The sequence below is a fragment of the Callospermophilus lateralis genome, chromosome 1, assembly GCF_048772815.1.
Source record: "Callospermophilus lateralis isolate mCalLat2 chromosome 1, mCalLat2.hap1, whole genome shotgun sequence".
NCBI lineage: Eukaryota > Metazoa > Chordata > Mammalia > Rodentia > Sciuridae > Callospermophilus > Callospermophilus lateralis.
The window spans coordinates 167,864,871-167,877,335 of NC_135305.1; the positions used below are offsets into that span (position 1 = coordinate 167,864,871).

General features: G+C 48.2%; 1 protein-coding gene across 1 annotated transcript in view; it reads left to right on the top strand.

The window, feature by feature from the left end:
- The first annotated feature begins 3,352 nt into the window (after window positions 1-3,352).
- LOC143387285 (leucine-rich repeats and immunoglobulin-like domains protein 1) overlaps window positions 3,353-12,465 on the top strand; it is a 125,567-nt gene continuing 116,454 nt past the window's right edge. Inside the window, exon 1 of the mRNA XM_077109088.1 lies at window positions 3,353-4,196. Within this exon, the coding sequence (XP_076965203.1) occupies window positions 3,976-4,196 (221 nt within the window). The 5' untranslated portion in view covers window positions 3,353-3,975. The remainder of the gene's footprint in view (window positions 4,197-12,465) is intronic.

Sequence of the window (12,465 nt, forward strand, 5' to 3'; positions counted from 1 at the left end):
TGGTTTGGGGGTTCCTCTCTAGCCCTGGGTTAGGATGATGAACTGCTAGGGCATCTATATTCAAGAGAGACCTTCAGCGATTCTCAGTGGGGATTTGATTCCATGCCGACTCTAAGGTTTGGTCTCTGGTAGATTAAAACCCAGTGGAAGCTGGTACGGTGGCACATGCCTATAATCCCAGAGGCTCGGGAGGCTGAGGCAGGAGGATCACGAGTTCAAAGCCAGCCTCAGCAATTTAGAGAGGCCCTAAGTAATTCAGTGAGACCCTGTCTCTAAATAAAATATAAGAAGGGCTGGGGATGGGGCTCAGTGGTCGAGTGCCCCTCAATAAAAAACAAACAAAAAAACCCCACTGGAAAATGTAAATTGCCTGAATGACCCACTCAAAGAATAAGTAACAAAAAGCATGAAGATGACAGGAGAGGAAAATGAGGATCCAGAACATGCAAAGCAACTGTTGCTCTGGGCTGAAAGGACCATGCCTTGCTCTTTGTGGATTCCCATAGCAGCTTGTCTGCCTTGTCGCCACCCCCCTGACTTGGGGTTGTGGCCACAGATCACTCTCCCCGAGCTGGATATCACTGCTCTCCAAGCCCACATTCTCTCTGCAATCACAGGTTGCTAGTATGTGGGCAAACTTCCATCCATGGTATGAGGAGCAGACATGACTTCATGCTTTGCTGTAGACAGAGAGGAACTGCCAAGGCTTAGGCGCCCTGTGCCCCCAAGTGGAATCCATTTCTCTGTCTGCATGGTAACCAGACCACAGGGGATGCTTTAGATCTGTGGGCAAATACCTTGCAGATTCTCAAATCCTATCCTCCACAACTCTGGGATCCTCAAACATCTTGCAGGTACACTCGTAAGCACTGAAAAACAAACAAACAAACAAACAACTTTTTTTTTTTTTTTTTAGAGAGAGACAGAGAATTTTTTTAATATTTATTTTTTAGTTTTCGGCGGACACAACATCTTTGTTTGTATGTGGTGCTGAGGATCGAACAGGCCGCACGCGTGCCAGGCGAGTGCGCTATCGCTTGAGCCACATCCCCAGCCCCCGAAAAAAACTTTTATACTATTCATAATGGGACCAACCTGAAAGATCATTTTAGGTCAGCACCTCAAAAGAGTTTTATCACAGATCACTTTATCTGTGTTGCATGTTTCAGGGGGTGAGTGGGGTTGATCAGTTTTATTTAAGGGAAATGGTCATGAGTTGTACTTGTATTAAGTTAACCTCTGGGATCTTTCCCCACTGCTTATTATGTTTTGTTTTGTTTTTGGTACTGGGGATTGAACTCAGGGGCACACGACCACTGAGCCACATCCCCACTCCCCTTTTGTATTTTATTTAGAGACAGGGTCCCACTGAATTGCTTAGTGCCTCACTTTTGCTGAGGCTGGCTGTGAACTTGTGATCCTCCTGCCTCAGCCCCCTGAGCCACTGGGATCATAGGTGTGCGATACTGCGCCTGGCTTATTATGGTCATTTTTACCAAAAGGTATGAAAGCAGAGACGTCTTTCTTGTCCAGATGGAGGGTACATATTTACATGCAGTACAAATGAAATTTAAAACACGGTTCAAGCACTCTGCAGAATGGGTCAGGTGCAGCATTTTTTTTCTGACTCTTTCTTGAGAATCGCATTTGGATTCATTTACACACATATTTGAACACAGCTTCAGGCATCATTGCTGAGATGGTGCAAAAACAAAAATCAGAAAGAAATACATCATTATCTGACAGCATAATAAGCCAGAAGAAAGAAACATAGGCAAAGGAGAAGAGAAAATATATATATATACAATCAACAATTACCTAGACTCCAAGTCCAGGCCCAGTTTTTCTTAAAGACAAGAAGTGCTCAGATGGCTGAGGAAACATAGAACCCATTTAATTCATCTTAAACCCCTTAAATTGTGCTGAATATGGAAAAATCCCCTCTCCCCCTCCTTTTTTTTTCTTTTTCTTCCTGAAGAACCTCTCTTCCAGCATGTTTCCATAAAACACAAGTCATAATGTCTGAAGCAAATGTTTTTCAACAGACATGAACCTGCTTAATTTTCCTGACAATGTGTGCAGTTATGTTAAAAACTTGCATACTCTTGGGAAAAGACAGAAAGACACTTGTAAGCCAAAAACGCCCAGAGGGGCAGCTATATATTACAGTGCTAATCTCTTCCTTTTTTCACAAAGTTTGTGTGTGTATGTAAACCTTATTTCCATGCACTGTTATTACACATGGCTACTATGTTCTTATCTGTAAGAGCCAAGGTTAGAATTTTTGTTACCATTATTGATCCATGTATTTTGTTCCTTTGGAGTATGTGATAGATGCCTTCTTGAAAATTGTCTTTTAAAAGATCTGATTTTTAAAAAAAACAAAACAAAACAAAATAAACTCAGCAACGACAAGAAGACAGCAATCCCTTTATCGAAGTCTGGAGGATTTCCACAAGTATTCTTCAACTAACTAGGGGCGAGGCAGTGGGTGTACCTCGGAGATTTGGTTTCTGCAGTGCACATTCATTTTGGTAATCAAGGACATATTGAGGGATTTAAGATGTCAAGAACAAGTCAGGAGCAGAATGAGCTCCAGACTGTGCGAGGAGGAAGGAGCCACCCCCTAAGGAAATAACTAAGAAGGAAATATGTCTTAAATCTGTCTTTGCTGCTGGAAGCGACCTGGAAAATGGGTATGAGTCTGATTTAAATCCATAGTCCTGTCTGCAAGCTGGAGAGCTCCGAAATGCCAGCCGGACATTCCTAACTGCACTTCTCTTGTCCCCAAGGCCTGCAGCGCCTATCTTTAGGACTCCTCTCTGCATCCGGAGACCTCACTCTACACCAACACCCTGTAGGTCTCCTTTAAGAGGCGGGGAAGGTGCTAGGCGTGCGAGCCTGGTAGTTCAGCTTCTCTGGAGGCTGAGGCAGGAGGATCACTGGAGCCCAGGAGTGTGCGGCCACTTAGGGCAACCCTGTCGCCTCTTTAAAAAGAAAAAGGAGGAGGGGTGGGCAGCAGAGGCGAGGGACGTTCCTCCCTTTCTCCTCCCACTCTCCCGCCCTTCACACCTAGGGTGGGAAAAGAGGGTGGGGGCGGGGCGCCCGGGCAGGCCGCGGGGCGGGACCCCTGCAAGCGCTCCAATAGCCCTCCAGGCTGGCCGCCGTGGACTCCGGCAGCCAATGAGCAGAGGCGGGGGCGTGGAGCAGCGCTGTGGCAAAGCATCCAACGTGGGCCGGCGCGCGGTCGCGGGCGCTGGGCCGAGGGGGTGTGTGCGGGCGGGAGGCCGGGGGCGGGGTCTAGGGGACCAGCCCGGGCTGGACCGCCCGGACGCTTGCGGCGAGCGGCTGATTGTTCGTCCGCGAGGGCAGCGGGGCTTTCGCGGGGCCGAGGAGCGGGGCGAGTTCCACCCGGCCGGCGCGCGCCCTGCCCGTGGCGCTGGCGCAGCGAGGCGCGCGGGGCCCTGCGAGCCCCGGGTAGCCGTCCCGCCCCGGGTCTACAACTTTTGCGTCCCATCCCAGAGGAAGATGCCCGCCGGCGCCTCGCTGGGGCTGCGGGGCTGAGCGCCTTCCTCGTAGCAGCGGCGGCTGCACCACCGGAGGCCGGCGACGGCGGCAGCAGCAGCTGCATTTGGCGTGCACCGGGGCTCGGAGCGGAACCGGGGAGCCCAGCGGGAGAACGAGAGCCGCTGACCCCGCAGCCCTTGCCCAGATCCCTGGGGTTCGCGGCGAGCGCGGGCCGGTCGGCCCGGATGAGCGCTGGGTTCGCGGCCCCCGCCGGGCGCTGTGGAGCGGCCCGGGCAACGGGGGCCCGCTGAAGGCCGGAGCTGCGACCTGCGGAGAGAACTTGTGCCGGCGGCCATGCCCCGGCTCTGAACCGAGTGCGGAGCGGAGCCCCCACCGGCCGCCGGCGCCTGCGGCCGCCCGGGACCTCGCGGTACCCGTGCCCGGAGTTCGCGGCGCGCTCCAGACAAGATGGCGCGGCGGGTCCGGGGAGCGCTCGGGGCCCCGCGCCGCTCGCTTTGCCTGCTCCTCCTGTGGCTGCTGCTCCTGCTTCAGCTGAAGCCGGCGTCGGCCGAAGCCGGCCCGCGGGCGCCCTGCGCGGCAGCCTGCACTTGCGTTGGGGACTCGCTGGACTGCAGCGGGCGCGGACTGGCGACGCCGCCCGGGGACCTACCCGCCTGGACACGGAGCCTGTGAGTGCCGCCCTTTCCGCTCGCCCTGCGTCCCGTGGCGCTGTCACTAGGGCCCGGGGCCCCCGGGGTTCTTACCCGGGAAGGGGTGCAGATTGGTTGCGTGTGGAGTTGTGTGGGCTGCAGGACTTTGCTTGGGGTGGCAGAGACGAGGTCGTGCGTGGGGGGTCAGTGAGAGAGAGCGCGTGTCAGGGTCTGGAGGTGAGCGAGCGTGCGTCGCGAAGGTTCGGACTTCAGCAAGTGTGGGTCGTGGGGATCTGGAGGTGAGTGGGCCTGCCGTGAGGTTTGGAGGAGGGCGACCATGGGTCGTGAAGTTCTGAAGGGGAGTGTGTGTATCTCTTGAGGGTCTGGAAGTGAGTGAGCGGCCCTGGTGGGGTTTGCAGGGGGGAAAAGATCGTGAGTCGTGAAGGTCTGAAGATGAGCATGTACCTCTTGGGGGTTTGGACGCGAGCCAGCATGGGTCGTGGAGGTTTGGAGGTGAGCGAGTGGGACTGGTGGGGTTTGGTGGAAAGCAGTCGTAGACAGTGAAGTTTTGGAGGTGAGTGAGAAAGCATGGGTCTTGGAGGTCTGAAAGTGAGCAATAGGTGGTGTGAGTCTCAGGGTTGTGAAGGTGAGCAAGTGCGCCTCATGGGCCTATGGACATGAGCAGATTGTGGATCCTGAGGGTGAGCCTGTGTACCTCACGGGGGTCTGCAGGCCCATGAGTGTGGGTCCTCCGGGTGTGGAGGTGAGAAGTTGTAGGGGGCTTGGAGGTGAGCCAGTTGTGGGGTTAGTGAGTGAGTGAAAAGTGGAGGTGAGCATATTTGTGTTAGGGCTGAGGATGGAGGGAGGGGGAGAAGTCTGGAGCAGAGTGCAGAGTTCTGTGGGGAGGTCTGTGGATATGTTTTTCCCTCTCCCACCTCTTTGGTGTTGGTGCTCCTTAGTAATGTAGTGGTGATGAAGGAAAGGGACTCCAGTGTTCCACGTGCATTATTTATTAGTGAGTGTATGTGTGTAGCTGCCTCCTGATCCAAAGGACCATGGTGACTTTGAGATGGCTCAGGGGGAGGGTCGAGGCATCCTTTCCAGAAGGTACTCAGGGGAAGGGAGCTTTTTAAGAGTTCTTGGAGATCTGGGAGTACTCAGAGTTTGTCCTTTTCCGCTTGATTGGCATGTTAGGGAACTGTGTTCCAGATCCTTCCTGCGTGCTCCCTGGGGCCCCAGTTGTGTTTCTTGATCCAGTGGGGTGGGGCCCACCCTCCAGTTTCTCCTCCATAAATGGTGCAAATTAGTTCTGGAGTCCTGCTGCATCAGGAGAATGTGCCAGGGGCTTGACTGATCTTAGCAGTTTGTTTCTCCCGAAAGAGCACATTTCTGTGCTGTCAGGATTTTAACCTATCTGGAGTTGGTGGGACACTTCTTAGAGATTTGGGGGGGGGGGACTTTCAATTTCTGTAAATAGGATGGAATAGAATAGCTTTTTTTTTTTTTTAACTTTTAAAAAATTCGGTCCACGAGTCAAGGAGTTGGTGGGACACTTCTTAGAGGAGATTTGGCAGGGGGGAAAAAAGACTTTCAATTTCTGTAAATAGGGTGGAATAGAATAGCCTTTTTTTTTTTTAAACTTTAAAAAAATCCGGTGCACGAGTCAAGTCCTGTCCACTTATCAGGAGCAGCATCTCTGTAGACCTCTGAGTACCTTCCAGAAAAGGCCTTGCTCGGATAGTCCACTTCTCAGTTGGATAGTTGGACATCTTTCCCAGAACCTAGGGGAGGCACAGCTGTAACCTCAGGCATGACAGTCACTGTTTAAAAAGGAGAAAACTGGTGATACAAGTTTTAACCAACACCTGTGGCTCCATCACAGAACACACGGACTGGGTCTGGCTACTGTGAGGGGAAGAAGAGAAGTGTTTTTTTTTTTTGTTGTTGTTGTTTTTGTTTTAAAGGTGAAGATCTTGTGTCTGTCATGATGGGGGCACATCTTTAGCTTGGCCCACAGGAGACACACTGCTCCACCAGCAGGTGCCATACAGTTCAGAAGCTGGTGAGGACCCCTTAGCTGTGGTTAGGTACTGTCTTCCCCGAGGAGTTCACTGACCCAGGGAAAATCAACGGTCCTAGGGTACTGGGAGGCAGAACCCAGTACTGCCCCGAGTTAGTATTTCGTTCAGTTGAGGCAGCCTGGAGAGTTGTGGTTTTTCCTTTAGTGAGTATGTTCACCTGTTGGAAGTGTGACTCGATGCCATGTGTCAGAGGCACTGTGAGGAAGGCTCTTTAGCTCCCAAACAGTAACTTCCGGGAGAGGACAGAGTGTCCTCTTGTTTGCACTTTCCTGTAGTCACAAGATCCACTTTGCCTTGTCCTGTTGGGGAGCAGAACACACTGTTTTTGTTTTTGTTTTAAAGGCATTTCTGTTGCCTAGAAGTTTCACACAGTTTAAATAAATACCTTGAAAATTGCACTCTTTTACACTCACAGGTTTGATGATCAATAAATACCAAACTGGGCACTTTGAGCTTCAGGAGACTTGATCACATTCATTATGGTGTTAACTGATTAGATCTCAAGATTTGAGCAGTGTGTGATTTTTGGTTAACATGGGGTGACACAGCGTACAGTATCCTTTGAAAAATATCTGTGCAGTTTTATTTCTGATTAAAAAGGAGTCACACAGATGTGTTTCTCCTCTAATTTTTAGATGTCTCAAACCATTAGTCTTACTCTGAAGTTTCTGTGAGAATATTTATACAGTTTATATTCCTGGCAGTGATTCCGCAAGGCATGAGTGGAGAAAGTTTCTGTATCTGATACAATAAAATTTCTTGTATTTTCATGGCGTTTATACCTTCGAAGTCCATCATGTCTAGAAAATGCTTTGAGCTAGTTTATAAGCCCATGAACCAGATTTTACTGCAGCCAGTTCAAACAATTTCAGGCTGTGGATTTGAGATAGCAGGAGACCTGGGGCTTTATGGGACCCCCTCCCCCCCAAACAGTGCATCTAATTTGGGAGTTGCTTCTAAGCCTAGCATAAGGGAAGTCAAACTTTTTAATAGTGAATGTGAATGTACTGTGGATTAGAAAGAATAGAGCTGGTCGAGGGGAACATAGGTTCCTTCATAGGGCCTGAAGAAAATTTATTCAGTGCAGTCACTTATAGTAGCGGAGCCATAACTGAGTCTCCCAGTCCCATTACGTAGGTGAGATTGGCATGGTTCAACCGGCACATTCATAAATAGCACCAGGCACTGCCAAGCCTTATCCCGGCTTCCCAGAACCTTAGTAGAAGCTGAACTTCTTAGAACTCAGATGTTTGATTTCTTTGAAATTATTTTGGGGAGCATGGCTTCAGGAGATCTTTAAATACACTCTACCTTAGACTCTTACCTGTGGCAGAAATTTAAGCACCTTATTTAGTTACAGAATGTTGTTGGCTTAAACGTTCTGAAAATTGAATTATGGCCTCTTGGAATTGTGAGTGGGGAGGCAGGGAGGTCCTGGAGGCAGAACAAACCTCCATTCTTGTTCTTTGTTGAGGGAAGAGGACCTGAATTCAGAAGGCAGGGCATCACTCTAGTGTGTGATTTTAGTTCTTTGGGAGAAGCTTAAGAGAAAAAAAGGAATTTTTTTCAAAGGGGGATCTTGCAAAAAAAATCAAAGGGAGATCAGTAGAATATAAGCAGGGGACCCAAGGAGTGGATAGGAAGGGAGGGAAAGGGGGCAAATGATACTAGGTGCATGTAGGAGTTTACCACCATGCACTCTTATTTTATGTGTAACAATAACACATCGATTAAAAGTAAATAAATAGAAGAAAGACCAATAGAGTAAAGGAAAGGTATCAGGGAAGGAGGAGGGAGGAAAAGGAGTAGTACTAAGGATTGAAATGGAGAAAAACATGTCCTAAGCATTTAAGGCTGTCAAAATGGACCCCCCACTATCTTGCATAAGGATCCTGCGCTAAAAATGAAAGCAAGGGACATTCATTCAACAAGAGGACACCAAACACAGCCGTTCTGAACCACCTTAAAATGGACTTGTTGATTTGGGGCTCTACTTCGTGTTGTGTGTTTTGCAATACCCAACGGGGTGCCTTCAGTGTGACTTGGCCAGTTTTGGCACATCACTGGTAGTTAGGATCACATTAGAAAACACACACGTGGTGGTTGCCAAGCAAAGAGGGCCTTTGTCTTTCAAATTTTACAGCTGTATGTCAAGGCCCAGGTGTGCAGGGTGTTGTGAATTATGGGTTTGGAAAAGAATTCCCATCCTGTTTATGCAAATTAGATGACCAAATCCTTCCAGAACTTAAACTGAGATTTTCTTTCTTTCCTTTTCTTTTCTTTCTTTCTCTCTCTCTTTCTCTCTAAGTACACAGCTTGTCTAGATGATCCTTAGGTATTCTCTTCTTTTTCTCTCCTTGTCTCCATATCACATAATCAAGCTCAACAGACCTTGAACATCTGATTTTGAGGTTTTTTTTGTTTTTGTTTTTTTTTTTTTTTTGAATAGAGAGTGATTTATGTGTTTGTTTTGTGGGGCTGGAACCCACAGCCTCTCACATGCGAATAAGCACAGGCTCGACCACGGAGCTGCACCCCCAGCTCTCAGGACTATTTTAAGCCCCAGACATGGCAGAGAAAATCCTGGAAGGTGCAAGAGCCCTCAAGGTTTAAGACAACTTAACTTGAGCTCAGAATCTATTTTTTTTTTTCTTTTCTCCAGCAAGTGTAGGGTGGGCCTCCCTCTCCTCTCAGCAATGGTGTCTGTGGCTAGTTCCCTTAGCACTTTTTTTTTTTTTTTTTTTTTGAGTCAGCAGAGGTCTCTGGTAAATCACATTGTCTTGGGAAATTATTGGTTGTCTTGAGAAAAGCGTGCTGTTGAAGTCCCACTGATATGAAATGATGGCCATAAAACCTAATTTTTGGATGCTGTGAGATTAGAAAGTGTTGAAATTCCCACCTTCCACCCCCATGGCCCCCAATATCAATGAACTCTGCACTGGCCCTCAGTGTCTCTCTCTCTCTCTCTCTCTCTCTCTCTCTCTCTCTCCTTTAGGGTAAGTCAGGCCTGTTCCAGTCCCCCTTTTCCAAGGGTCTGTTTTACAAAGAGGCATGTTCATGTCTCTGCATCGTCACGTTGGCTTACTAGACACACAGGCTTGGACTTTGGAGTGTTATGATCAGTAGTAATTCTGAGAGCAGCTTCAAAAAAAAAAAAAATGAGGAAAGTGTTAAGGGAGGGAGAGCTGGGTCCTAATGGACGTCCCGCTCTCCAGTTCTCTTCCTCCAGGCTTAATCACTCTGCCTGCGTTCCCAGCACGAGCCTCCTCAACCAGTGGGGACAGCCTCCTGCTGACCTTTCTCGCCCTCAGACACCAGGCTCACAGTGAAAGGGGCCTCTCTCCCTCTGGCCGAGGTGTCTCCTTGGTGCGAAGTCTTCTCGGCATCCTCTCTCTCCAGAGTGGACAGGAATGTGGGAGAGAGCACTAGGGGCCTGTGCCACTGAATAATGCACCTGGCCCTGGATTGCACACCTGTAAGTGCCTGAGGGAAGGTCGGTGAAGTAGGAAGGCTGGGTGGAGGCTGTTTAAAATAGCCTTGGGTGGGGGGCGGGCTGGGGTGGTGGCTCAATGGTGGAGCACTCGCCTAGCACCTGCAGGGCCCTGGGTTCAATCCTCCACACCACATAAAAACAAATAAGTAAAATAAAGGTATGGTGTCCAACGACAACTAAAAAATAAATATTAAAAAAAATAACCTTTGGTTATTTTAAGGGACATCCTGTAGAAAAGGGACATCTAAAAGAGGGATTCATTGAATGAAGGTTGCTGTAAGTAATGAAGGATTCTGGTGGTACCAGGGTCTCCCCACCCCCCACCCCCCACTTTCTTTTCCTCATTTGTTTAAAACATAAAAGGGATTCCTCTGACTTACCCCATCGGTTAAAGGACTTTAAGTTGCCCGAGCAGGCCTAACTTTCAACTCCTTTTGAATGAGCTTGGTGACATTTACTTACTGGGAACCTTTCCCCACCTCCTCAGTGGCTGCAATTTGAAACCCTGGGGGTCTTTGAGAAGTGAACAGGACTCTGGGCCCTGTTAATATTCAGAGCTGTTTACAATGGATGCAGTTTCAAAGGCTGGGGGCATTGTCTTCAGACAGGAGGGAGGAGGGTGGGAGAAGAAGTTCCCAGGCCCAGGAGAAATAGGTCAAAATCTCAAATGTTCTCTGGCCTGTGGGAAATTTAGGGACCTTTAGGGTTCTTTTTTTTTTTTTTTTTTTTTTAATGACTGAAGCATGATATGGAGCCAAGTAGGGTCCCTTCGGTCCACCTCAAGCCTTCAATTCTGGTGTACCAGGAATGTGGTGTAATCAGTGTGAATCTCAGATTTGTTCTTATCTCTTCCACAAAGAAATAGGACTTTGAAGACCAGATGTTAAACTTTTCACAATTGTTTGCCCTCTGGAACCTGCAATTATTATTATTATTATTATTATTATTATTATTATTATTATTATTATTGACCCAAGGCATTTTCTATAGCTGTAGAGTTTAGTAGTCCAGGCTGAGCTATTGCCAGTTATATAACTGGGGCTGAGAAAATTTCTGTTGAAGAACTTGATACGTGGCTGTTTGTTATCAAGCAAAACAAATGGATCAATAAAGATTGCAGAGGAAAATGAAAAGAGCCGTTTTTCACTGGTCTAATGGATAGTTGCCAGTTTGTTTCCTTTTTTTTGGGGGGGGAGAAGGCTTGTGAATTAATTTTTGTTATTTTTTTATAGTTTAATACTTTGTGGTTTTTATTCAAGCACAAAGGTTGCTGTAAGTAATGAAGGATACATTGTCTTCCTAAACACAAATTATACACTGAATCTACTTATAAAGGTGATTCTATTTATTATTCCATTTCCCTGAGCCCCCTCCACCTTCCCTACTGGGCATTGAACCTAGGGACCCTCTACCTCTGGGCTACATCTCCATCTTTTTTGAGATAGGATCTTGCTAAATTGCTGAGGCTGGCCTCAAACTTGTGATCCTCCTGCCTCAGCCTCCTGGGTAGCTGGGATTACAGGTGCGCACTCTGTGCTCAGCTTTCCTGGGTCTTATACTCTTGGTTTCCTGCCTTAAGTTCTTTATATTCTCGAAGTAGGAATTGCTTTCGGCCTATCCCCTGATCTCTGATTGGATAATTGACTGGGGAAGAGGGTAGATGAGGATGAAATGTTCAATTTTTCCTCGGCTAAGTGTGCTGACACCTTCATCCCTGGGGTTCACACCCAGCCCACAGCCTTCACTAGGGAATAGTGATGGAGAGATCAGAAGTCACTTCTAGGGTCCACTCCTGGCATCTTTATTTGCCAGCTCATCAAACCCCTTTCCTTCATTTCCAAAATGGGGATCATAATAGTCTGTCTTCCAGCCATTGTGAGGACATAGCTGGATGGTGAATGTCCACCAATGTGGATGATGAGGATCCTGGGGCATGGTTTGAAGGTTAAGGCCTCAGGAGCCCAAATTTTGCATCTTTTCTTTTTTCACAGCCTGTCTCTCCAAGTTCTGGCCACAAAGGCTTTCCTGGGGAAAGTTTACCTTTTGGACAGGGAGTCCTTCCCGTGGGAGGACAGCAGGTCTCAACCCCAGGAGCATTCTCCCATAGGGGTTTGGTGACATGTACATACAGGGTAACAAGTGAAATTTCATGTTGCTCTCAGAGACAGGAAGCTGTAAACAATTGCAGCAAATTATATAATTAGCAAAAATTATGGAAGTAGTTTTAAATCTATTCCAGTTGTATAAATACTTCTGCCTATTTAACATTATTCCTTTTTTTTTTTTTTTTTTTTGAAGGGGAGGTGGAGAAAGGCAGGCAGGGAAGTGAGAAGTCTTTAAACTAATCATTTTATCCTATTATTTCCCAGGGTTTCATTGAAACTGAACCTTACCAAGATGCAGGTAGGGCTTCTCCCTCAATAGCTTCGAAAAGCGCAGGTGTGCTTTTCCAAGTGGGGGTTAGATTACAGACTTAGGGCCAGCTGAAGCCTCACTGTACCCACTTCTCTTTGGAACGACTTGAGGGAGGAGGAGGAGGAGGAGGAGGAGGAGGAGGAGGAGGGGGAGGAGGAGGAGGAGGAGGAGGGGGAGGAGGGGGAGGAGGGCGGCGGAGGGGAGACGATTGTCAGGCTGTACGCTGAGAACACTTGGGTTTGTTTGGGTCTGTTTATAGCCCGGTAACTTTGTGGGGGGACCCAGGCAGTGAGCACAGGGTCACTTGAGGAATCTGGCA